Source organism: Callorhinchus milii, unplaced genomic scaffold (genome assembly GCF_018977255.1).
Source record: "Callorhinchus milii isolate IMCB2004 unplaced genomic scaffold, IMCB_Cmil_1.0 Scaffold1, whole genome shotgun sequence".
NCBI lineage: Eukaryota > Metazoa > Chordata > Chondrichthyes > Chimaeriformes > Callorhinchidae > Callorhinchus > Callorhinchus milii.
This window is the reverse complement of record NW_024704742.1, coordinates 115532738-115559368: the sequence shown is the minus strand read 5'-3', so window position 1 is coordinate 115559368 and position 26631 is coordinate 115532738. Positions and strand designations below refer to the sequence as shown.

The window sequence follows — 26631 nt, the reverse complement described above, 5'->3', positions numbered from 1 at the left end:
GTAGGAGCAGGAGTAGGCCATTTGGCCCTTCGAGCCTGCCCCGCCATTCAATCATGGCTGATCTTCTAATCTAACTCCAGCCAATAACCTAACCCTGCCTTATCCCCATATCCCTTAAATATTTTCATTGTTCCACATAATAATGAAAATATCAATCCTTGCATTTGATATGGAACCTTTCACATTGGGAGGGTGTGTCAAAAGGTTTCCAAGAATTTACTGTGTCGTGCAGTGATCATATACTTTTAGGCAAACGAAAAACAAAACACAAATACAAAAGGATAAATGTAAAACTATCTTATTCGCACAGACAATAGTACTGTAGATGAAAGTAACAGAGAAAAACAAAGCAAAAAAACATGAAAATCATTGAGAAAACAAACACATTTGCCGTTCCATTTTCTATAGTAATCCAAGGTCAAAGGTCCTGAATCCAGTTCCCGTACTTAGTTATTGTGTATAAAGTGAAACCCGTAGCTGTTCCCGTTGCAGCTTCGCTTGCAACCAAAGGATCCAATATGGAATGTAGATTGACACACAGACAGGCAGACACAGAAATTTCATCTTTATTAGTATAGATTCATATGTGTTTTTAATTTTAGGCTGAAAGACAGATATAAGGTCACTGAGTTTAGACCATAATGTATCTATAATAACGGTATATTTTGTAATTGTTTGCCTTTCTGTAGATTAATCCAAGTTCAGGAACATAAGCATCACTTAAAAAGAATACACGGCTAAGAGAATATTGAAACAAAAACAGAAGTCACCGGGAACACTCAGCAGGTCAGGCAGCATCTATGGAGAGAGGAAAGTGAGTTAACGTTTCAGGTTGATGACCTTTCATCAGAAAGAGAATATTGAAATCCTTGGTGGGCAATTTATGGAAATGTTGTCCTCATTTTCCCTTCACTGAAAAAATTGTGAAATTTTTTTCAAAGAGTTTTTTTTGGTCATGGAGGAGTTTCCAAAAATGAGGACACTTAGCCTCCACAGAAAAAGAGAATCATCAATCTAACCAACATACCCCACTTGGAGTGGCTCAATTTGTGCATCAGAAGATCCTAATCGTCTTTCAGGGTAACCTATCACTGTAAATTGTAGTGTTGTGTATTTTGCAGGCAAACATGGCAGCCACTCAGCAATGTCCCACAAACAGCCATGAAGTGACCAATTTTATGTGGGGGATTGTTGACCAGGACACAGAGAGAAACTCACTTCTCTTCTCAAATAGTGCCAATCCACCTGAACAGGCAGAAGGGACTAAGTTTAATATCTCAATAGAAGGATGGCACCTCCAACAACACAGCACAGCACTGCACTGGAGCATCAGCCTACACTGCATGAATTCAAAATCTCAATGTGGGGATTAAACCCACAACCTCCTGACCCAGAAACAAGAGTGAGCCAACTGAGCCTGGCTGACACACTCACACAATGCTCTAATGGGAAATGTCCTGACCTCTCTAGGCTCTCCTCATAGCTATGTCCTTGCATCTCGGCTCTCAAAATGAATCTCCACTATGAATGTAACAAAACACAAAATATTTCTGTGCATTTGAGTTCAGCATGTGACAAGTTGTACCTTTTCTTTAATGAGGGCCCATAATGACTCTGGCCATTTCATCTCCATCCATTTCAACCATAGGATTCTCAGCTTTAATTCACTTCTTAATATCTATGGATAAGAAGGAGACATCTGTCAATCAACTGTGTTCCCTTTTTCTTCTACTGTAAGAAACCTTGGGGGGAGGGTGGATCTGATATAATATGATTTGTAACAGGATTCCTTAAATTGGTCACCTACAAAACACACAGTCACTAGCCTTTACAGAAAATCATGGTTAGCGCTTTGACACATCCTTCTGATATGAAAGGCACTAAATCAAATGCAAGGATTATTATTATTATTATTGTTACACTCTCCTGTCAATCAGAAGTATGCTATCCCAATCAGTGAAGTGAATTGTGTCAGAGCAGAGCTTCTATGGATTGCAGGGATGTACTTCTAGTTTCCTCATTGAACAATTTTATTAGAAATCGCTTCATATATGATTCCCCCTCCCTCATATATGACTTTAAGTACAATTAGCATAGAATAATCCTCACCTCCGACATAGTGCTTTTCATATCAGGATAGCACTATGCTCTTCAAGAGATTTACGGTTAAAGTATAGTGACTGTGTATTTTTGTACACAAATGTCTTTGTATAATCTGTACGCATCCAGCTTTTGTCCCCTGACCTGTTTTTTCCACCCTCAAGTCCTGATTTCTTGAGCACTCTGATGCCAATCCAGGATTAGCGATCAGTGCTTTGGGACCAAGTCCCCAATATACCTGTTCCCCCTGTGGAACAAGTCTGTGTTTTAAACCAATTCTGAGCTCCATCCCCAGTTTATTACAGAAATGAAGTGGAACTGAACTGCGGCCAGCGAGAAGCACATGTTTAAGAGAACAAAGCCGTACTGTATAGATCAGGATCCCAGGGGCAGTCATGAGCAAATAAAAAAGCTAATTTATAACAAAGATAAAGGAAATACAGTATTACAAGTTTGACTTAAGTCCAGAGATTGTGGTTAGCATCAAACATATATTTAACAATCCATTTCCTTTCCTTCTGGTAACCCACTACAATAACAGCTGAATGAGGAGGTTATTGCCGTAGATTTTGTATAAATAACAGAGCAATTAGAGGATCCTCGGGATTTCAATTAAAATGCTTTGAATAATTTCCCCATTAAGTTCACTCAAGGTTAAACTTCAGAGACCTGGACCATTCCCTCCAATGGGCTGCTGGGCTTCAGTGTGTCACACTCCTTCTGAATAGCTTAGCTCGTGCTCTCATTACTACCACATCACCTGCAAGGCGCAGGGTGACTGAATGATCTGCTTTGTCCTCACGGACCAATGATCAATCATTAACTGGGAAAAATGAGACAGTTTGCACTCAATATTGCAAGGAGCTCAGAAATCTGCTCCTGCTAAACCTCCCTCGAGAATTACAAGGCGATGTGCAGCCAGTGGCTGAATCCCATGTGTATCCCTGAGACCCAAAGCTCTCTCTGTTGTACTTGTCGGGAAACAATGAAAGTTATGGGTTTATGGTTTTTTTTAGCCAGAATAGCGCGAAAGGTTAAGAGAGATTGTGGATGAACTCACAGCCTCTGTGTTGGCCGCTGTGAATGGCTGACACAGGGCAGCAGGCTGGGCTTCTGCAGGCGATGGTGCTTCTCTGTGAAGCCAGAGCCTTCAATAAACCCGCCATCTCTCTGCAGATTCTACCATCTGATCTGAAGGCAGGAAGCGCAGAAGCTTTGCCTGTCTCAGGGTTTTGTCTGCTCAGTGTTGCTGATTGTATTAAAGAAGCTGTTTAGCCATCACAGCGTGAATTACTGCAGGCATTTGAGAGGCATTTGTATTTCCTACAAAACTCATTGCTCGACCAACTGTATGCTGGAAAAGCAAGCCACTGTTGCACCTAAATATTCAACTAATCAGAGTGAATTCATGGATGGATTACTATCTGAGACTAAAATTTGGAATATACATTTGGGGTAGTTTCCTCTACTGTATTGTCTTCCAATACCAACTCTGCTCATATAAGCATAGAAGAGGTAGAGCGCCACTGCTGTTTATTGATTGTTTGCTCAGCATGACGACAATACACGGAAACCCACCCAAACCAGATTGACAACAACTTCGGGCAGGGTAGCATCTCAGAGCACTGACAATTCCCCATATTGTACAATAGGTGGCTTACAGTAAGTAGGTGGATTCCTTGTATCTGGAATCCAATGTGCACTTTTTTCCTGGAGGGACACATCCTGCTCCCCTAATTACAGATATTAACAATGATGATTAATGGTGAGAGGCAAAGTTTGGGGACCCCAGAGTGTGCGTTGGGGTACTGCTGGTGTCAAACCAGCTAAAACCACCAAGTCCGCTCCAAGGAGACCTGCATACACCACCGCCCCCACCCCACCCAACTCCTGCACCTCAATTTAGACGTTGATCCATAACCATTTGAGTGATGGTTCCACCAATTGGACCAGCATAAACAGCAGCTGCCAACCTCTTGGCATACAAATCAAATCAACGTGGTTAACAAATCCTGGATATGTGAGTGGGTGTCCACAACCCAGACTCCAGGTAACACCTTCCAGCAGTTGCGGTCCCAAGCCTCAGGTTCCTCATCAGCTATTTGACAGCCATGTGCCTTCAGGGTGGTAGGAGGACCTTCACAGGACAACTTCTGACATTCAGCACCTTAATGTTCGTTAACGTTTGATGTGGTGATGTGAACGTTAGATTATTTGCATTTAATAATTCTTGTGTGGGGATGGCGTAGGGAGAGCCTTCATGTTGGGGATCTGCTGTCATTGTTGTCCCACAACCACCCACCGCATAGAGAAGAGGAAGTGCTGTCATACTCCTTACAGTTCCAAGTCCTTCATCTAAATTAGAATAGGATCCATAGAATGTACAGCTCAGAAACAGGACATTTGGCCCATGCAGTCTGGCTGGTGTTTACACTCCACATGGATGCTATCCTGGATCCTATCCCTAGTCCTACATCCCAGCCTTTTCTCTATATTTCTCAACGATATTCTCTCTTAACAATATGTCCAGTCTTTATTTGAATTTGCACATTGTTGCTGCTCCGACAACTGATTGTGGCAGAAAATTGCACCCTCCCATCCTGTGTGAAAAGGTTCCTCCTAATCTCAACTGAATTAACAAATATTCTCGGTGGACAATAATTCTTTTAAGAATAAATATTTTACTGAGCATTAGAGAAAAATTTCCATACATTAGTAAGGACATTTTCATGTATCCATTTATTTGTATCTACTTCACAACAAAGCAGCATTGCTGTGTTGGGACAGCATCAATGTTACGTTGTGCAATTATGAAAACTGTTGCGCTTTACAGTAATGAAAATATGTCTACCTGAAATAAACAAAAATGTTATTACTGGAACTTAAAAAAACTGAACAAATTCACAAACTTCAGTCCCATTTTACTCTCTTTTTAGTTAAATTTGATCTTAATCCAAATGGTGAATCCTACCCGCTGTACAGTAACCACTTTGGGAATAACAGGTTATTTGAGAATGGTAATAGAAGACAGCAACCTGGTTTGGTTTTAGACAACTTAATAAATCATAAGCATTAAAAGAATCATTCAAACCAGAGATCGGATTACTTTGAAATTACTTTCTCATGCTATTTCAATTTGAAACAGTGTAAAACCGATTGTTTTACAATCTGTTTTAAGGTCCATCTATGCTTGTAATATCCAATTAACTCTAATGGTCATTGTACTCATAGTTGGGGAGAAATCCACTTGGGTCTAGATTTGCTCCATTTATGTATCATTTTTGAGTGGAGGGAATTTGGCAAATTGTTAAATCCAGTCTCAACTTTGAAGCCAGTTTCTGCAATTCTTAAAAAAAAACTTGGGAGAAAACCAGCTTCAAAATTAAGGCAGCATTTAAAAAATGTTAAATTCTAGATGCTCTAAAATGCCACATAAATAGAGTGAATTTAGCTTCACATGCAGTTTCTTCCCAGGTGTTTCTTAAAGAAATTGACAACTGCATTAAGTGTTTCTTTCTAATGGTTTATATGTTGTTCTTCAATATTGACTACTTTGATATTGCTTATTTCAACCACTTTCAACATGTGTCATGAATAACTACCTAATTCAAAATAGGCAAGTAAAATTAGGAATCAAAATCAACAGAGAAACCATCAAAGAAATACAATAGGAGAGAGCAGTGAGCTGTAAAAAATCAGCCACTTGGATTTAGTTCTCCTTTCAAGAAACACAACTAATTTCTTTAACATGTGGGAGTCTGTAAACATAATGATATATCTATGCACAAAAGTACTGAATACTGCAATTATTAACAATATTGGTAAACTAAAGGATCGAAAGAAACATAATTTATATTTTTATTTTCTTTTAGGACAAAATAAACAGGTGGTATTTAGCAGTCATCTGCAGTTTTAAAATATGCTTTGTGCTGGTACACCATTTCCCAACACTCATATTTTTAAAAAAAATACCAGATCCAATTTCACTTAGAAGTTTTTTTCAAATCTCAATTTATTGAGGCTACAAGTCATTACTTGTGGACACGTAAACCTTTGCAGTCACCGAACAACAAAGAACCTGAATGACAAAGGTCCTCACGGTATTTAGATGTTTTTCAAAGAATCTGATGTTGTAGTTCAAGAGGAGGATATTTACAGATGTGCAATCCATCACAGTAACAGTGTGATTATCTGATTGCAATCTGAATCCAACCCATGAGTTGAGATCAAAGCATTTTTCAAATTTGATGCAAATTCAAAAAGGCCTCAAATTATTGTGCACTTTCACGATAGCTTATTTTGAATCCGTAATCCGGATGTGGCTATTTCACATTTATTTGAGGGACACCAGCAGTCCCTTTCAAACACTGACTGTCACAGAAAATAGTGATTAAAACATGCACTGAAAACTGTGCACCACAAAATATTTCCTCCCTGTACTTTTCTAAACACAGGATCAGATCATGATTTGGAGAGATTACCAGATTAGAAATAAATCATTACGCCTACAGCATATACACTATCCCTTTCATTGTACATCCCCTGCTTGATGATGCTTGCAATCTGCGAAAGGATTTTTTTTAGAAAAATATTTTATAACAGATGTTCAAATTAATGTGCCCATTAAGGAAGCAATGGAGGAAAGGGAAAGGAACTGAATTTATGAAGTCTACTATAATAACACTGGAGTAGAAATTCCACATAGATCAAAATTCACTCTTACTTAATTTTAAAACAGTCTTCGTGTAATTTCTTTTAAGAGCTGCAGAAAATTAGTTTCAGAGTGAAGACTGAATTCAACAATTTGCCAGATTTTTGGACATTTTGAAATGCCAAGAAAAAAGAATAAATCTAAACCCAGGTAGAATCTTTCCAAGTAAGTTACTGAGGTGAGTTTTTGTTCAAGCTAATGATAAAAATTACCTCATTCAACCTCTGAGTGGGACACTCAGCAAGATAAATTGGGACTATTGTCCAAAAAGCATCTTAAATTGAATGAAAGGTGGAAGGATTTGCTGTAAAATGAAAGATATTTTCTTAAAGAAAATAAAAATGTCTTCTTTCACTTTTAATCTATTTACGAAAGCAAGCTGTTCAACTAAACAGACTTGGCTTCAATGAAGCAACAGAAAAGACAACTATGTCAGCTGTTTAGAGGGTTTTACAATATACAAGTTGTTGGAATTCAATCAACTTGAAGCAGGGTGTTTGTTATAACAATTCTGGCAGGAGACTTTTGTCGTTTTGAAAAACTGTGCAAATGCATGTGTAATTTTTGATTTAAGTGAAACTGTGCATGTAATGAATTAGCATCTTAGTTAACATCTAATGGATTTTAAAAATATATTGATGTGAGAAGCAATAATTGCTGGGTGGATGATATATTTAGAGATTGGAAACTGGAAGTCCTCATTCACCTTTAAAAGAGCTAATGTCCCTAGTTATCCCTGTGGGAACATTACATTTTGTGTGAGAAATTGCACCTATCTCTTAGAATCTGGTTCAATCATTGAAACTGTAGCCTTAAAGAAAAGCTTATTGCTAACCTCTTTCATTCACTCCTTTCTTCATTGATTTTACTAACGTCTTTGTTGGTCTATAGGTCTGACTCTTCAGCAAAACCAGACTTTAAAATTGTTCTTTCAATAGACTGAACATGAATAGCTTGTGTGAAGAATACACAGCTGTTCTGTACTCCATTCACAGCAATGCAGACCAGCTACTCAGCAAACAAGGCTGACTGCAGGGGTTTGAAGGTCCGGCGACTGATCTTCCTCTGACCCAGCAGAAGATTAAGTTGTTTCTTTCCATTTGGTGCTTGACAAAGCATCTCATCGAGGGTCAGGGCTGTGATCTGTCCAGACTTTGTCAGCATTTCATAGACATCCTCAAATGAGTTCTGAAGCTTTGGATCATTTTCCAAGGTTTCACGTACTGCACCCAGCTTAATGGAAGACAGAATAAGAGTTACAAATCGGTGCTATGAGCCACGTTTAACAGAACGTAAATTTTAATGCACCACATATGTTAGGTGGCATCTATAATACAAGAAATGAACACTACCAAAACAACAACTTGCATTTATGTAGAGCTCTCCACAAGGGGTAGCGTCTTGGAGCGCTTGAAACAAGAGAGCAATTTAATAATGTAAGTGTTATCTTGGTATCTCTTACATTTTTGGTGTAATTGAGGATAACTTTGACACATAAGAAAAAGAATTAAGCAAATGATTTGGAGGTATTTTTATTTGTGTAACTGGAGTGGTCAGCACCTCATAGTAAGGTGTTGAAAATCACTGATTGCAACATTAATATATTCAGAGCGCAGAGCAATACTTTTAACTTTAGAGGAAGGAGTGCGGAGGGGGAAGAGGGACAGTAGTACAGAGCCACAGGAGATCATGCCACCCATTCTGCACACTGCTTGCTTGTTGATTTGCACCTACAGCTTTGGATGATACATGTAGCAAACTCCAAATACACAAAGAGTGGAGTCAGTGTTGTTAAAGTAGGTCAAATTCTTTCAAACACAGGGTTCTCTAAACACTGTACACATAAGGTACGTTTGGATAAGAGATCATCCCCACGGCAGTCAAATAAGCATTTAAAAATTCTTCGGAGAAACTTTAAAGAAAAACATGGGTAACAGTTACATTATGCTGACCCACATAGACTTATTTGGGGACATTCCTTCCAGGAAACGCATATCTGTGAACTAATCTAGTTACTCAGGCACATCATATTCATACCTACCAATTCTTGTGAAAATTCCATCTTCTTCACAAATGGAGAGACATAGCTTATAACCGCAGATTCTAACACTGAGCATAACTCCTGTTGTGCTCCTGACATCGCCAGTATGAGGATCTGAAGAAATGTAGGACAGATCCATTACACACAGCCCTCAGGATATTCAATGAGAAATACATTATTCTAACCTGACATTGATCACTGGTGCAGTATTGGGCACTTGACCTTCACACAGGAAACTAATGAGCATTCAGAGAAAAGTGACATGGTTGATTCTGGGACCAGTGGCTGGGGATTTAAGAGTGGGGGAAGAAAGTGTTATAGAGAATTGTCCTCCCAGGACATTTGGTGTAGTCCACAGTATAGTTTGCTGTGTAGTCTGTGAGAGGAGCAGGCCTGAAGGGCCAAATGGGCTTTTATTGTTCCATGTTTTCTTATCACTAATGATTTGATGGTGGTGGTGGTGGTGGTAGGAGAGTAGGACAGTTTGAACCTTTTTTTTAAAACAACAAATTATGTCGGGAGGACATCCCAAGGCCCTGGACAGTCAAGAATTTGCAACTGAGCTGGGTGTTGGGAATAGGAGGGGTGGAGGGTAACAAGGGGTGGAGGCAGGGAGGGTGGGGGTAGGAGGGTGAACAAAGGTGTGGTTGAACAAGAAGGTCTTGAGTCTTGAGGTCTTAAAACTGTAATGAGAACATTGTTTCATTCTTTTTTCACCAAGTTTGGTGCAGCACGGGTTTAGCTTCAGAGAAATGCTTCATTTACTTTGGAGCGAGCCTGCTGTTAGCACCAGTCCTGCTGCAAGAAGGAAGAAGCCAAACACTACATCCTGTTGTCCAAGCCATTTTTTTCTGACCTGAACCAATACATTCAGTATAACTAGTGCTCAGATTAATACAATTAACAGAGAAGGACTTACATGAAGGTTACAACAGATTTTGTTGTCTGCATTCAAGATGTGCGAAAAAATAGACTGTCCTTTTGTCACATCATTCTAAAAAATATTAAAGAGGGAAGAAAACGTTAGCTGCTCCAAAGCAAATCTTCATGGCAGATCTCGTATACCGCAGTCACGCTTCCAACAATAAGTGTTCAACAAAAAGTACTTAATATTATTATTATTATTATGTACTTCAGACCCTTTCAGTCATACTGAGAAGGTTTCAAAAAGCAGAATATAATTTCAAATCAAAGAAACTGCATTTCCTCATAAATCTTTCAAATTGGATTTGTAACATCCTGTGGATCAGACATTAAATCGAGATGCGGTGGCCAGTTCAGATGGATGTTAAATGCAATATTCAATAAGAGAAAGGAGTTGTTCCTAGTAGTGGCCAACAATTCTCCAGATAGAAAATGCCGTACAATTTACATTTATACAATGCTTTTCATGTGTCAAAGTGCTTTACCCAGCTGAATGGGCACCTGAGCTGGAGACAGTGGGCAAGCCGCTCCTGGTCAGAGCTTAGTGACCAAGAGCTCAAGGTAGACCCATATTCCAGTTTCTCCATTCGCCGTTTAGGTCAGATCAACCTCCTTAGATCGGTAGTGCTGTCTATATTGATCCCAACCAACAGAGGATTTGGTATTCCTGTACTCAGCTGCATCTTTCCCCCATGAATAAATCAGGGAGAGATTCAGAACAGCATCAGCTACATCGCTCCGTTCCTCAAAGGATGAGCGCAAAATGGTGCAACAGCAGACCTTTTCACTTTCCCAGTGTCCCCATTAGATTTATATTTCCTGGGAGGCAGAGCCACTGTACTGAGCACAAACCTCCCAAGAATAAATCATGGGGACGTTTGGAGAGTGAAAATGTCTACTGTTGCACCATTACTGTGTATTTCAGGCCTCACATCATGGTGTCAGTAAAATGTGCACAACCTTCATCTAAAAGAGTTGTTAAACCCTATTACTGCCATTCATCCAAAGCTTTGCACATACTCTAATTTAGGTCACAAACAGGAGTCAGAAGAAAGCAATTCTGCACTGGTCCCTCAACCTCCCACTCCCAATGTCACCGGTTAAGTGATTGCTTACTGCAAAATTTTGAAAATCAATACAGATTAACATATTGTGCAGTGGCTCTTCTCTTGCACAGTACATGCCAGGCAGTGATTGTGTCAGTGACTTTATCCTCCTGCTGTGATCAATTTGCATTTAATTGTTATGTTCTTTTCCCTATCAATATTGCTCACTGTCTGCTATCTGACCTTTGGATTGTTTCACTGGGCATGACCAGATACTCTGCACAAACTGATATGACTTCTTAGGTGTCACATTACCAAGAATAAAACTTTGACAATTATAAGCAAAGCAGGGCAAACACATTTACAAGATACTGAATTTTGAATGTACAAAAATTGCAATCCTCCAGATTAATTAATCATTCATCTCACGGATGTACGTAAGATGTTTGTTGCACTTACTAGTCACTTACTAGTCACTTGCACTTACAGCTGTCACATTTGCCTACAAAAGAAGCACTCTCTTCTCTTGAGAAAAATTATCTGTGAAACACTTCGAATCATTTTGAACATGATAAGGTGCTATAAAATGCAAATTCCTTTTTAAGTTCTTGGTTCACAATTACTCCTATGGAAGCTGGTTAAGCACTCTGCAATAAGAGAGGTTAGGCTAATCTTGTGTTCAGGATGTTCAATGGAACATGGTAAATCTGTTCAAATACTAATAGGTCCTTTGCTAAATTCCAAACAGATCTTTTTATGTCACTATCTGCTCCAGGCTCTTTATGAAAAGCTTTTTTTTTTACAAACAAATTCCTCTCTTTTCCTTAAGGTTTTTAAACTATTTTTTCTTCTTCTACTGTGGTATAAATTCACAGGCCCTTTCTGGTGTCTTTCCCAAGTGGCCACTAGTCATATGTGTCAGTCTTGGCAGTAAACATTAGTAGGTTATTTGCTCTGAGAGCTCAACATCCCAGATCAACATTGCCTTCTTCTGATGTCCCAAGTATATGCATCTCCAGTTAGTGATCAGGAGCAAGAATTCTGGATGATATTTTTCTCCTTAATCCAACTTTTACCCTGTGCCTAGTACTTTCAGGAATTAGGTAAACAGGGAGAGTGCACATTCCATTTCAACAATCTGTCTCTGGAATTATCATGTGTAGGTGGGAGGCATGGAAATCTCAGTTTGGTTTGGATACTTTTAAGTGATGGGTTTGCGCATGTGCCAGACACCCAGCTGACCCCCCCCAAAAAAAACAGTACAGTCCAGGAATTGACCCTCGAACCTTCCCCGGTCTACATACTTCAGTTACTCACTGGATAAATTTGCTGAACTATCAGAGAATCTGAAAAGTAATCTGAATCTGATTACTTCATTGTCCCCAAAAAATTTGTTTTTGTAGTGAGGGGCATCAATGTACTTTAAACATAGAAACAGAGGAAAACACATATTGAGGCTGAAAAAGCACCTCTGCATGGGAATACTGTAGCTTAAAGAACAACTGGGGATGTAAAGTGCCATTCCTGCAGAGATCCCCATGTGAAAAAGATCAGCTTTTAGGGAAGGATGTGCTCCATTGTTGTAGGTGCTGTCCTTCAGGTGAGAAATTAAACCAAGACCCGGTCTGCCTGTTCAGGTGGACATTAAAGATCCCATGCCACTAAGAGAAAAGAGTTTTTCTCTCCGGTGTCCCGGCCAATAATACCCCAAATAAAATTAGTTAGTGAATCAACATCGTCTGACAAAGGGTCATAGACCCGAAACGTTGACTCACTTTTCGTTCTCCAAAGATGCTGCCTGACCTGCTGAGTTTTCCCAGCTCTCTGTTTTTGTTTCAGATTCCAGCATCTGCAGTATTTTGTGTTTTGAAGACTATTCAACTATTCATTGAAGAAAATGGAACTACACTGTACATGCAACTCTGGATTAAAAAGTCCCATTATCCGTTTACACTTTCATTGCAACTGGACTGCGTAAAAAAAAATACCTGGTTGATTGCAAGAGCCACAGCGAAGCAGTATGCATGCCGAGGGATGAGGTTTCCTTTTTCTAACGACTCCTCAAGCAGCATGGTACAGATCTTGAACGATTCAGCAGTGTTCTGTGTGAAAACCATAATATTTTTATGAGGAAACAAATTTGGAGTCCAAAGAAAAAACAGATCTACACAGGGAGCTATGCCTCTTAGGTGGGACAGCACGACAGCGAGCAAACATACAGATGTACCAGAACTGAACGTGTTTTAATTGGAGAAAACAGGACTTGAGGCATCAAGGAGAAACTCCATGCAAGTAGGGTGTTTAACTTGGGCGCTGAATATACAACTAGAGGACTAGTCTTAAATTAACACACCTCAAATAAGCCTCAAGATGAGAAAAAAATGGGGTTTCAGTATACTTTTTTGTGTACCCGGGAGAATTTTTACACAATTTTCCTCTGGAAGATGCAGCCCTCAATAGTATACTCCTTGCTTTTTCATGTCATTAAAAGTATGAGCTCTGGTGCTGGTCCTAGACCAGACAACATGATTAAGGTGTGATTGATATCCCCAATTGCGGTTCCACGGATCCCAAGTAGATAAATTAAGTTGTGTTCAGTCAGCATCAGGAAAACATGTGGTTTGTGCAGTGTCTCAAAAGCCATCGTGAACTCTTAACTTGTACTCTCTAGAGGCCAACCTCTCAACTCCCCTTCCTCACCCCGGTTACTAGACCCACAGCACAATACACATACATACATACACACACACTGGGCGCTTTGGTTTCCTTCAAAACATTAAGTGCCACTGCAGACACCCAGGCACATAGGTGCAATGTTCTGAGATGTTGCAGGTTCCAGAGGAACCCAGAGCATCACTGAATAATCCTTCTGAAAAGTGGGTTAGAATTTGTGTCAATTGTGCTAATACACTTAATAATACTACTACTAATAATAATCCTTGCATTTTATATAACGCCTTATCGTGTCTTCGAGACGTCTCAGTGCTTCACAGAATATACTGTAAAGTGAATTGATTGTATATTTATGGGCGAAACGCTGCAGCCATTTGCACACAGCAGTGCCCCACGAACAGTCGCGCATTGAACTGACCAATTCATTATTTTTTTTTGAAGGAATTTTTTACCCCTGGAAAAGCGATCCGCCAATCGACTAACAACCTATTGACTGCTAGGTAAATAGAGGAGTATGGAGTAAGTAAACTTGCCCAACATTTCACCAGGCCGGGAATCAAACCCAGTTCTCTCGCTTGCGAGACGTGTGCTTTAACCAATGAGCCACAGGACTCCACAACATTAACAACAATGATATTTAGGCACCTTCTAACAAATCAGATTTCTACTTATAAAACACAATACATAGATTTGAACCACTGGCTAATGCATTGCCAATTAATTACTTACCAGTTTGTAGCAGATAGCAAATGCCAATGTGTAAGTGTCATTATTGAATTTTATTCCTTGATTCTTCATTTCCAATAGAACTCCCAGAGCACCTTTCCAAATCACATAAATTTAATAAAATTAGAATAAACTCATTAACGACTGCATAAGCACTTTACTTAATTATTCTGAAAATAATTGACGAGTATTTTCAAATCAATTACAGTACAATAAAATCACAGATCATGCGACACGGGTGGTCACTTGACCATCCATCCTTTCCCAGAACAAACTCCTCAAAGTAGCCATGAACTCTAATCCCAATTCCTCAAGTTTTCTTCATACCCTTTCATGGTACGCACACAATTTGTTGAAATCAATTAATTTTCATATCAAATAAGTGTTAATTTAAAACACCTTTACACTTCAATTTAAACTCTTACATTCCTGGCATTTACAGCTTGGCTCAGCTGGTAGCACTTCATCAAAATAATGTGGGTTGAAAGCCCACATCAGGTTTGAGCTCACAGTACAGACTAAGGTTACATTGCTCAAGGAGCACTGCAAGAGGTGCCATCCATCAGATGAGAAGTTAAACTGCGGTTCCATCTTCCAATCCATGTGGGAATTAAAGATCCAATGACAGTTTTCAATAAGAGAAGGCATTTTCTCTTTGCATTCTCAATATAAAAACTCAGAGGAGAAATGACATCTGAGTTTAATCAAAGACTTTTTACTTTGCATTTTGGAGCATGCAAATTTTGGCAAATTTAGCCTCAATTTAGAAGCTAGTTTTCTGTAAGTTCCTTCAAACCAACTTTAAAATTAAGCAACTGAAAAAATGTCCAAAATGTGTACATTCTAAAATAACAACAACTTGCATTTATAAAGCACCCTTCACGTGGGCTAGCGTCTCAGAACGTATAAACTACTAAGCACTTAGAATATGAAGAAAACAAAATCTAAGTCTAGACCGAGGTGGAAGTTCTCTCCCAAAGATGTTAGTATGGACATAAAATTTTCCACTGTTTATTTTTGATCAGTGCTTTTTCCTGATAGTGGTTTCTTATTTTTTTAAAAAATCTATAGTTGATTCATGCAAAAATCAACATTGTATATATACTGTGAAGTATTCATTTCACACTGGGGTCTAAACATAACTCCAACTGCAGAATGAGGTCAAAAGCATCTCTGCCGTATAAATTTTCTCCAGGGAAAGCCCTGTATGTCACGTAGAGCCACAAGAGTCCTGCTCTGATGAAATCTTGTGTCTGAGCCAAGAAGTTGTGACTGCGTATTGTACAAGTAATTCTCTGGAGAAAAGGCTCATTACACCTCTGGTGGTCACACAGTAGAGGCACCACTGGAGTGATTTTTGGATGGCAGTGTCAGCACCTATCAAAGCTCACTTACTTTCATAGCTGCCCTTCGTAAACAGCATGTCCATTGCAATGTTGAATGAGGTTGAGTCAGAGAAAAAACCCTTCAGATTCTTGGGGGCAAAAAAAAGTCCAATGAATCCATTTCCATAATACAGTAAAATACACACAAATTACAGTATATACTGTATAACCTGCATTTATCACCGCCCATTTAATTTCGGAAATTTCTGAACAAAATTAAACGGTTGTGAAAAACAAACAAAATCTTACGTTTTGAATAAGTGAATAGACAATTGCAATCCTTAGAGGTTGTATAACTGTGAACCAAGAATTTCCTAATGCCAAAGTAATAAATGCCAAAATAATCAGGTATGCAGCCTATATAAACATATATATGGATACATGTAATATGAGTCAATTCCTGTGGCAATATAATTACTTTAGAATTGAATGCTTCTAGTTTGTTCAGCATACTATTTGGATAAGAACCAGTAAAAACAAAAAACTAATAAACAATTGGTATACATTATGAAGAATAGATAATAGCTAGTAGAGTTTAAAGCAGCTATCTTGGATTTCCACTCACATACACAAATTGCTTAAGTCCACTCTCACAGTGAATGATGCTATCAGAAGTGCTCGATGAAACATATCTTGTAACTCATTATGCATCTCCTAGCATCTCTTATGGAGTACATTAGGAGACCAGCATTCAGTTTTGGTCAATGAGAAATTGCTGCAGTGGAGAGCATCAAATGCAACTCACGGACCTGCACCACTGTGTGAGAATAGTCAAGGAGAAAAAGCTTACTCTCTTTGGCAAAATGGTGGGTACCAGAAGCTAATTGTGTGTTTGAAATAATGAGCACCGACAAAGTAGAAATGAGTATATCTTGACATTAATCAGAATAATAAGACAGAAATTCTTTCTTCAATTATGGACTGAGCTGCCACTTAGTGGATAATCTCAATTGGGCAAATTTATTTTACTGGAGTTTTTGGAAGGGGGTTGGGGAGAGTTGTGACTTGGTGACACAAACTCTCTCTGCAGGTCTGGAAATTTACGTACCTTGGCAGTGTGAGTTTACAACGGGATTTTGCATTAGAAATTCACATCCACTGCTGGAGTAGTTATCAAATGGAAAACCATTCTCTAAGATGAAATCCAGATAGGACTAGGAAATCAGAGAATTGCAACTCTATGCAGTGCAATCCAATGAATGCAGAACGTTTGCCTAAAAAAGCAGTCCCCACAATTCACAATAAAATCCTGTGAAGCACTTTGAGATGTCTCAACAATGTGATGAGGCACTATATCAAATGCAAAGCTTATTTTTATTATCTTTAAGGACTGAATGGTCTCTGCTCCACACCTTCTTTTGTAGAAGAGTTTTTATCAGTGCGGTTCACCAAAGTTTGGATATTAGAAAAGGTCTTGGCAGAAATCCAATATAACTTAATGCAACCTTGGTTTGTTGGGGGTAAGAAAATATTTAATTAACATACAGCAGCATTGTGCCATGATGCCAGGCAGTGCAAGAACATATGCTAAAAAGGTCCATGATACACTGGTTATGTAATAAAAATCAAACAAAGTACACAAGGCCACTCAATTGTGACCCTTTTATGACGAACAAAATATCCGGAATCGTCAATAACCTCCATCCAAGTAAAAGCTATTGAATCAATTCTCCCAGATGTCAATGTTTTACTGCAAAGAGGCACCCAGCTTAATTGGAAATGAAACATACGGAGGATTACTCATCCACTGTTTATCCCATGCAAATCAATACAGAAAGACAAACAGAGCTTAACAAATTAATTCAAAAGTGCGAATCATTTTTGAGCCGAGCAGCTGTTCTGCTAGTTAAATACATTATGAAGCACTTTGATATCATGAGATACTTCTGGGCACGAGATTGCTCAAGATAAATTTGCTCAAATTAGTTCAAAGGCATTCAAAATTATGATCAACTGAACAAGTTTAATAAGATTAAAAGTTCCCACTTCTCTGCAGCTCTCTCCCTCCAATAAATATGAATTGCATTCAAAGCACGAATGTACTACTCTTGCAGGATTTTAGCATGAGATTTCCAATGAAGTGGGACTCATTGTGGTTACAGCAGGGAGGAGGAGGAAACAAGTTCAGCACCACGGCAAGTGGGAGATTGAAAACGCTTTGTGGGTCCTGAATGCGAAATGAAAAGGACATTGCTGAACTGTGCTGCATTCCTCTTCCTACAATACTCTTATTGTTCTCGGGCAGTGGCGCTCATAATACAGCCTGAATGCCTTTGCAGCCCACCTCCCTTTCATTTGTGGCCTTTGGCTGACCCATTGCTCTATGTATTTCTAGGAGTATTAATGCCATGGGATGTAGCCAACACTGTTCCTCACCTTCTTCTGGCCAGTGAGAGAAAACAAGGGAATGTTGTTAAGAGGCATACTTATCGTGGAAGACCAAATATGTAGAGCGAATAAAAGTGTTTTAGTAGGAACCAAAATACAGTATCTTGGAGAAGGGGAACAAGGGGACGATGGAAGAAAGGGAACACGGGTTTCTCACTCAGAGACAAAGGAAGGAAGGAAGGAAGGAAGTAAGTTGCATTTTTATGATGCCTTATCACATGGAAACAAGATAAAATGCTTCACAAGCAACTACTTTCAAGCAATGCAACCGTTTAGTGCTTTATTTTGTAGGCAGCTATTTGCATCGGCAATGTCCCACAAACAAACATGAGTTGGGTGAAATACCAAATAATCAGCAGAATCTTTGGTCAGGCTTCGGAAGAAAGTCCCTTCTCTTTTTAATGGTGTCATGATATCTTTAACATCAATCTAAAAACAGGCAGATGAGACATTAGTTAAATTACTGTCTCATTTAAGAACAGCCGCGCTCACAATGTAGTGAACCCTGAATAATTCCCCACTGTCTCATTAGGTAGCACTCGTGCCTCTGACCTAGAAGGCTGTGGGTTCAAGCCCTACATCGCGACTTTGAAATAACTTGTTTAGTCTAGGCTGACACTCTAATGTAGTCCTGAGGGTGTGCTGCATTTTGAAGGCACCATCCTTCAGATGAGACATCAAACCAATTCTTCCTGTTCAGGTGGACGGTAAACCTCCCATGACAATAGTGAAAACGAGAAGGGATTTTTTATTGTGTCTTGGCTAAAAATTTGCCAGATAAAATTGGTTATTCATTTCGTGGCTGTTTGTCGGACATTGCTGTGAGCAAATTGGCTGCAAAATACACAAGTCACTATACCTTATAGTACAACAAACAATACAACAAAATTACATTTGTATAGCACCTTTCACGTCAGGAGGACAACCCAAGGTGCTGGACAATCAGTGTTTCGGACCCGAGCTGGGGGTCGGGATCGGGGAGGCCAGGAGGGGAAGGAAGATGACCGAAGGCACGGTCAAAGAGGAGGGTCTTGAGACAGGTCTTGATGGAGGCAAGGGAGGGGCCGAGGCAGAGGGACTGCGGAATGGAGTTCCACAGGGCAGTGACAGAAGTGCTCCTAACATTAAAGATATTATATCAAGTCTAATGATTATTATTGTTATACTATTATTATTAATAATAATCCCCTAGAGCAGTGGTTCCCAACCTTTTGGGACCGATGATCCATCCTCAAACCCCGACAGTTTGTCGGATGCAAGCCCCATGCAAAAACATCTGGCCCACCAAACACAGCCAAAAGTACACCCATGTGTGTATCCAAACCAAAAAGTGCCAGAGGAAGAGCCGAACAAGAGAGGAAGGCCGGGTCACTGGTAACTAGCCATCCCAGCCCGACCAACCAGAAAAGTTGTCGGAAGCCCTGCACCTAACTGACTGCCACAAACACGAAGCAGACGCAAAATCCACAATTGAGTACAAGTCCCCAAAACAGCCGAAGAACCAGGAGGATCTTAGGACAGTGGCCCAGGTGAAGGGGCATAAATCTACCAGTGGGTCCAAATTACTCCAACTGGTCTCAAGCATCAATGTTTCAGCAATGAAAAGCAAGACTCTGAACTGTTTTTAACATATTGCTGAGATTGAAAAGAGTTACCTGATCTTTCACAATCTCTTCTACTGTTTCTTCTAGACCCAACTCATAGCATAGTCGTACAAACAGAGGTCCAAACTTAAATTCCCCAAATGCCATATTTCTGTTTTCAGAGTGGTACCTGTGAGCAGGATACAAAATAAAATATGGTTCTTGATCACTGACTTGCACAAAATGTATCATACGGTTTCTGCCAACTCCTTTTTTGTAGTTACATCATTTCTTACCCAAATGGGACTACCCTGCATAGCATAACACAAGTCTTTGTGGAATATTATTTTTCTTATTTCGAGAAGAAAGAGAAGTGGACATAACAACAACAACAACAAGATTACATTTGTATAGCGCCTTTCACGTCGGGAGGATGTCCCAAGGCGCTGGACAGCGTACAGCATTTCAGACCAGAGCTGGGGTCAGGGGAAGAAGGGAGGGGAGGGGAAGGGGGGCGACCAATGGTATGGTCGAAGATTTGAGGCAGGACTTGAAGGAGGCTAAGGAGGGACCGAGGCGGAGTGATTGGGGCAAGGAATTCCAGAGGTTGGGAGCAGAGTGGCTGAAGGCTCTCCCGCCAATGGTGGGGCGGGTGTGTCGGGGGACGTGGAGCAGGCCAGAGCAGGCTGAGTGGAGGGAGCGGGCGGGTTGGTAGGGGGTTAGGAGGCCACAGAGATCGGGATTTGTAGGTGAGGATCAGGATTTTGAACTGGATCCTCTGAAGGATAGAGAGCCAATGGAGTTGGTCAAGAATGGGGGAGATGGAGTCATGGAGTTTGGTGCAGGAGAGGACATGGGCTGCTGAGTTCTGGATTATCTGCAGCCTGTGGAGGGAGGAGTTGGGAAGGCCGACAAGCAGGAAGTTTGCATAGTCGAGCCTGGAGGTGATGAAGGCATGAACAAGAGTTTCAGCGGCCTGAGGGGTGAGGTAGTGGCGGAGTCGGGCGATGTTACGGAGGTGAGGGAAGGCAGAGCGGGTCATGGCTTGGATGTGCGGAAGAAAAGACAGAAAATAACTCAAAATCAGAAACTTTGGTCCCAACCAATTAAGGTTGTTGGCCTGATTCTCAATTAAAGATGAATGAATCTCAAGGTCAGTAATTACTGATGATCTCTATTATTTTCTATAATCCAGTAAGAAGATGGTGAATAGAGATCTACTGTACCACTGAAGTGGTTATCCCATTGGTCAGTTAGGAAAAATTATATTTGTACGTCAGAGATTATGCTTTATGCTCACCCTGTAACTTTCAATGTATTTCATTACCATAATGAATGCAATGGTAATAAAAATAGAAATTGACTACATTTAATTTGTTAAAATTGCTTTAACCACAGACTTTGTTGGCCAAACAACATTATTTTAGAAGGAGTCTGTGTGGGGGGGAGGGAAGGGGAACGAGCAAGAAAATAATTACTCAAGTATTCTAGATATAAAATGGAAACACTTAGAACAGTCAATGAAATACATATTTCAACAACAGGTTTAAAATTCTCAGAAACATACCTATAAATGGTTTTCTTTGCTATTTCTACATCTGCCAGCGTCTGGCACAAATGTAATAACACTTTCAAATCATTCTTGAGAATTAATTGATCCTTTTCCAGTTTTTCCTCTATCATTTTGAAGTACTGATCTGAAAAAAAACTTCCAGTTCTTAAAATGCATTGCAGGCTCAGCACTCTTCATTCTGTCTCCAAGTCAGATGTATAAAAACAGAACAAAGTCCAGAAAAAGGGCTAACCTGCTGTTGCAGCCCACTATTTACAACAAAGCAAGTACAAGTCCTCAACATCACGGATTGTTCCTAATTTACTTCATATCCAGAGAGAAGGGAAAGACTCTAAATAAAACCTCTAAGAACAAAAGTCTCTGGAAGGTGCATCTTTCTGTAAGATTTGTTGTCTAGGCAAATGAGTCAGACACCAGAAGAGTGCAAACACCAAACCAGACCGCTCGGTACATATAAAGCGCAGCATTTAGTGGAATGTCATCTTATCGGCAACTTTAAAAAAGCAATAATTATTTTAATGCACGTCTATTCAGAGATTGTTAGTGGTAGAATTACACTATGATTATAATCTTGCCTAAGCTGCTCTCTCAAGCAAACAGTGGGCTAAATCAATGAATTATTGCATTTGATTAGATACCAATGTCCCCTTTAAACAAATAGCCTCACCAACTATCAGATCTGTGGCAATTACAGTGAGGTTTTCAAGGACCATCTTAACACTGTCATTGCCTCCTCACAGTGCTATAGTCTTTCATAAGACAAAACGTTGATGCATCTTACCTCGACTAACATGAATCTGATTGGCAACAACAATTTTCCTTCTTTGGAACTCTAGCAGCTGAATCACATTATCAGACAGTAGATATCTTTTTGCTGCAGGTAAAAGTAGAAACAGTAGATATAAATTAAAAACCACAGTCGGCAGTAATGCAGTACACTGTTTGCATAAGGAACCTGACTATGATGTAAAACAGACATTATATACAATTTAGAAACATAGAAATCTATAGCGCAGGGGAACGTCATTGAGCCCAATATGTCTGCACTGGCTCACATACCAGGAGATCAATTTAATCCCATCGCCTCACATTATTCCCATTTCCCTTACAGCATGCGTTTATCTACTTCCCTCTTGAAAGCCTCTGCCACCAATCACCCTACTCAGCAGGACATTTCACATCCCAACAATTCTCTGGGTGAAAAATATTCTCCTAAATTCTCCTTTCGCTGTTTTTGTGGCTATTTTATAACAATGTCTCCTATTCACTGTCTCCCCTATCAATGGGATTAACTTCTCCCTTCTTGCAATTCACTTCTTTAAAGTTCATTTGCCACTGATCAGCCCATTATGCTAATCTGCTGAAATCATCCTGCAGCCTTTCCATCCTCATCTCTATTCACTAGACTGAACTTCCTAGCTTGGTATCACCTGCACACTTTAGATACTGCACTCCCTATATTCAAGTCAAGGTCAATGATATATATATGGAGAAAATTAGAGGCCGAGCCCAGTGACACACAACTAACCATCTTCCTCCAACTAAAAAAAACAACCTTTTAGCTCTACTCTCTGCTTCAACAACCTTTCTACCTAACTTTATTTTATGTAAAACCTTTTCTACAACAAGAAGATTACATTTGTATTGCGCCTTTCATGTAGGAAGGACGTCCCAAGGCGTTGGACAGTGTACAGCATTTCAGACCTGAGCTGGGGTCAGGGGGGAGAGGGGAAGGGAAGGGAGGTGGCTGATGGCATGGTCAAAGAGGAGGGTTTTGAGGCGGGACTTGAAGGAGGTGGAGTGACTGGGGGATGGAATTCCAGAGGTTGGGGGCAGAATGGCTGAAGGCTCTCCCGCCAATGGTGGGCCGGGGGACATGGAGCAGGCCAGAGCCGGCTGAGCGGAGGGAACGAGCGGGTTAGTAGGAGATTAGGAGGTCGCCTAGGTAGGGATCTGTGTGTGAGGACCAGGATCTTGAACTGGATCCTCGGAAGGATAGGGAGCCAATGGAGTCGGGCGAGAGTGGGGGAGATGGGGTCACAGAGTTTGGTGCGGGAGAGGACATGGGCTGCAGAGTTCTGGATTATCTGCAGCCTGTGGAGGGAGGAGTTGGGAAGGCCGACAAGTAGGGCGTTTGCATAGTCGAGCCTGGAGGTGATGAAGGTATGAACAAGAGTTTCAGCGGCCTGAGGGGTGAGGTAGCGGTGGAGTCGGGTGATGTTATGGAGGTGAGGGAAGGGTCATGGCTTGAATGTGGGACAGAAAAGACAGTTGAGGGTCAAACAAGACACCGAGGTTCCTGTCTGGCTTGGTGAGATGTAGTGTGCAACCATGGAGGTTGATGTTGCCAGAGCCTGAGGTGCTAAGGCGCTGGCGCGAGCCAATCGGGAGGACCTCAGTCTTGTTTACATTCAACTGTAGGAAATTTGTCCTCATCCAGGACTTGGTGTCCGACAGGCAGTCTGTCAGGACAGCAGTGGTCCTGGAGTTGTGGGTGGAGGCAGAAAGATAGAGTTGGGTGTCATCCGCATACATGTGGAAGTTGACCCCATGTCTGCGGATGATGTCACCAAGGGGGAGCATGTAGATATTACAGAGGAGAGGGCCAAGGACAGAGCCCTGGGGGACGCCAGACGTGACAGTGTGGGGGCTGGAGGAGAAACCGTTAGAGGCAAAAACGTGGAGACAGTGAGAGGGATAGGAATCGAACAAGGCAAGGGCAGGTCCGCGAAGATTGAGTAAAGAGGAGAGGCGGTGTGTGAGGATGGAGTGGTCGACAGTGTCGAAGGCGGCAGAGAGGTCGAGGAGGACGAGGAGGCAGAGGGAGCCCTGACCACAGATGTTCAGAAAGTCATTAGTGACTTTGCCCAGAGCTGTTTCCGTGCTGTAGGACAGTGAGAGTGGCCACTGTGAAAGTGGAAGAAGGCCCACCCGCCAATGGTGGGGTGGACGAGGTGGGGGACGTGAAGCAGGCTGGAGCCCGTTGAGTGGAGGGAGTGGGCAGGACGGTAGGGGGTTAGGAGGTCGCAGAGGTTGGGGGGAGCAACACCATGGAGGGCTTTGAAGGTGAGGACCAGGATCTTGCATTGTATCCTCTGTGTGATGGGAAGCCAGTGGAGTCGGGCAAGGATGGGGGTGATCCAGTCATGGAGCCTAGTGCGGGAAATGGGCTGCTGAGTTCTGGATCATCTGGAGCCTATGGAGAGAGGAGTTGGGGCAGCCGACAAGTAGGGAGTTTGCAGTCAAACCTCGATGTAATGAATGCATGTATGAGGGTTTTGGGGGCCTGCGATGTGAGACAGTGGCGGAGCCGGGCGATGATGTGGGGGAAGGCAGAGCGGGTCAAGGCACGGATCTGGGGCACGAAAGGATAGTTGAGTTAATATTACACGGTGATAGTGGGTGCTGTTCTGGGTGATAGTGGGTGGTACAGGGTGACAGTGGGTGGTACAGGGTGACGGTGGGTGGTGTGCAGGGTGAGGGTGGGTGCTGTGCAGGGTGACGGTGGGTGCTGTGCTGGGTGATAGTGGGTGGTACAGGGTGACAGTGGCTGGTACAGGGTGACGGTAGGTGGTGTGCAGGGTGACGGTGGGTGGTACAGGGTGAGGGTGGGTGCTGTGCAGGGTGAGGGTGGGTGCTGTGCAGCGTGAGGGTGGGTGCTGTGCAGCGTGAGGGTGGGTGCTGTGCAGCGTGAGGGTGGGTGCTGTGCAGCGTGATAGTGGGTGGTACAGGGTTACAGTAGGTGGTACAGGGTGAGAGTGGGTGCTGTGGGGGGTCCTGTGGCAGGTGTGGGGGGTGTGTGTGGGGCTGTGGGGGCTGTGGGGGGGTGTGGTGCTGTGTGGGGGCTGTGGGGGTGTGTGGGGGTGTGTGGGGCTGTGTGAGGGCTGTGGGGGGCTGTGTGAGGGCTGTGGGGGTGTGTGGGGCTGTGGGGGGTGTGTGCGGGGCTGTGGGGGCTGTGGGGCTGTGGGGGGTGTGGGGCTGTGGGGGGTGTGGGGCTGTGGGGGGTGTGGGGCTGTGGGGGTGTGGGGCTGTGGGGGGTGTGGCTGTGGGGGGGTGTGGGGTGTGTGTGGGGCTGTGGGGTGTGTGGGGCTGTGGGGGTGTGGGGCTGTGGGGGTGTGGGGCTGTGGGGGGGGTGTGGCTGTGGGGGGGGTGGGGCTGTGGGTGTGTGGGGCTGTGGGGGGTGTGGGGCTGTGGGGGGGTGGGGCTGTGGGGGGGGTGGGGCTGTGGGGGTGTGTGGGGTGTGTTTGGGGCTGTGGGGGTGGGGCTGTGGGGGGGGTGGGCTGTGGGGGGTGTGGGCTGTGGGGGGGTGGGGCTGTGGGGGGGTGGGGCTGTGGGGGGGGTGTGGGGTGTGTGGGGCTGTGGAGGGTGTGGGGCTGTGGGGCGGTGTGGGGCTGTGGTGCTGTGTGGGGTGTGGGGCTGTGGGGTGTGTGGGGGATGTGTGGGGGTGTGGGGCTGTGGGGCGGTGTGGGGTGTGTGTGGGGCTGTGGGGGGTGGGGCTGTGGGGGGTGTGGGGGATGTGTGGGGGTGTGGGCTGTGGGGATGTGTGGGGGGTGTGGAGCTGTGGGGGTTGTGTGGGGGCTGTGGTGCTGTGTGAGGGCTGTGGGGTGTGTGGGGCTGTGGTGCTGTGTGTGTGGGGGGTGTGGTGCTGTGTGGGGGGGGGGTGTGGTGCTGTGTGTGTGGGGGGTGTGGGTGCTGTGTGTGTGGGGTGTGGGGCTGTGGGGGTGTGTGGGGTGTGTGGGGGCTGTGGTGCTGTGTGGGGCTGTGGGGTGTGTGTGGGGTGTGGTGCTGTGTGTGTGGGGGCTGTCGTGCTGTGTGGGGGCTGTGGTGCTGTGTGGAGTGTGTGGTGCTGTGGGGGGTGTGTGTGGGGGGTGTGTGGGGGGTGTGGTGCTGTGTGTGGGGGGGGGGTGTGGTGCTGTGTGTGGGGGGGGTGTGGTGCTGTGTGGGGTGTGTGTGGGGTGTGGTGCTGTGTGTGGGGGGGTGTGGTGCTGTGTGGGGGGCTGTGGTGCTGTGTGGGGGGTGTGTGGGGCTGTGGTGCTGTGTGGGGCTGTGGGGGTGTGTGGGGGCTGTGGGGGGTGTGTGGGGGCTGTGGTGCTGTGTGGGGGGTGTGTGGGGCTGTGGTGCTGTGTGGGGCTGTGGGGGGTGTGTGGGGGCTGTGGGGGGTGTGTGGGGGCTGTGGTGCTGTGTGGGGGGTGTGTGGGGCTGTGGTGCTGTGTGGGGCTGTGGGGGGTGTGTGGGGGCTGTGGTGCTGTGTGGGGGGGGTGTGGGGCTGTGGTGCTGTGTGGGGCTGTGGGGTGTGTGTGGGGGCTGTGGTGCTGTGTGGGGGGTGTGTGGTGCTGTGTGTGTGGGGCTGTGGTGTGTGAGGCTGTGGTGTGTGGGGCTGTGGTGCTGTGTGGGGGGTGTGTGGGGGCTGTGGGGTGTGTGTGGGTGTGTGGGGGGTGTGTGGGGGGTGTGGTGCTGGGTGTGTGGGGGGTGTGGTGCCGT

At 43.2% G+C, this 26631-nt stretch overlaps 1 protein-coding gene across 2 annotated transcripts in view; it reads right to left on the bottom strand.

Moving 5' to 3' along the window:
• Positions 1-1505: 1505 nt before the first annotated feature.
• Positions 1506-26631, bottom strand: part of ptcd2 (pentatricopeptide repeat domain 2) — a 26962-nt gene continuing 1836 nt past the window's right edge. The window contains exons 2-11 of one of the 2 annotated variants that reach the window (XR_006085058.1): positions 21932-22024; positions 21145-21274; positions 19650-19767; positions 15617-15695; positions 14225-14316; positions 12811-12924; positions 9772-9846; positions 8853-8966; positions 7647-8044; positions 1506-1678 (exon numbers count right to left, since the gene is read on the bottom strand). Coding sequence is in view for 1 of the 2 variants with exons in the window: in XM_042334643.1 (XP_042190577.1) it covers positions 7820-8044; positions 8853-8966; positions 9772-9846; positions 12811-12924; positions 14225-14316; positions 15617-15695; positions 19650-19767; positions 21145-21274; positions 21932-22024 (1040 nt within the window). In the remaining variant the exon portion in view is untranslated. Of the gene's footprint in view, positions 1679-5491; positions 8045-8852; positions 8967-9771; positions 9847-12810; positions 12925-14224; positions 14317-15616; positions 15696-19649; positions 19768-21144; positions 21275-21931; positions 22025-26631 lie in introns of those variants that run through there. The other variant, XM_042334643.1, reaches the window with a different exon arrangement.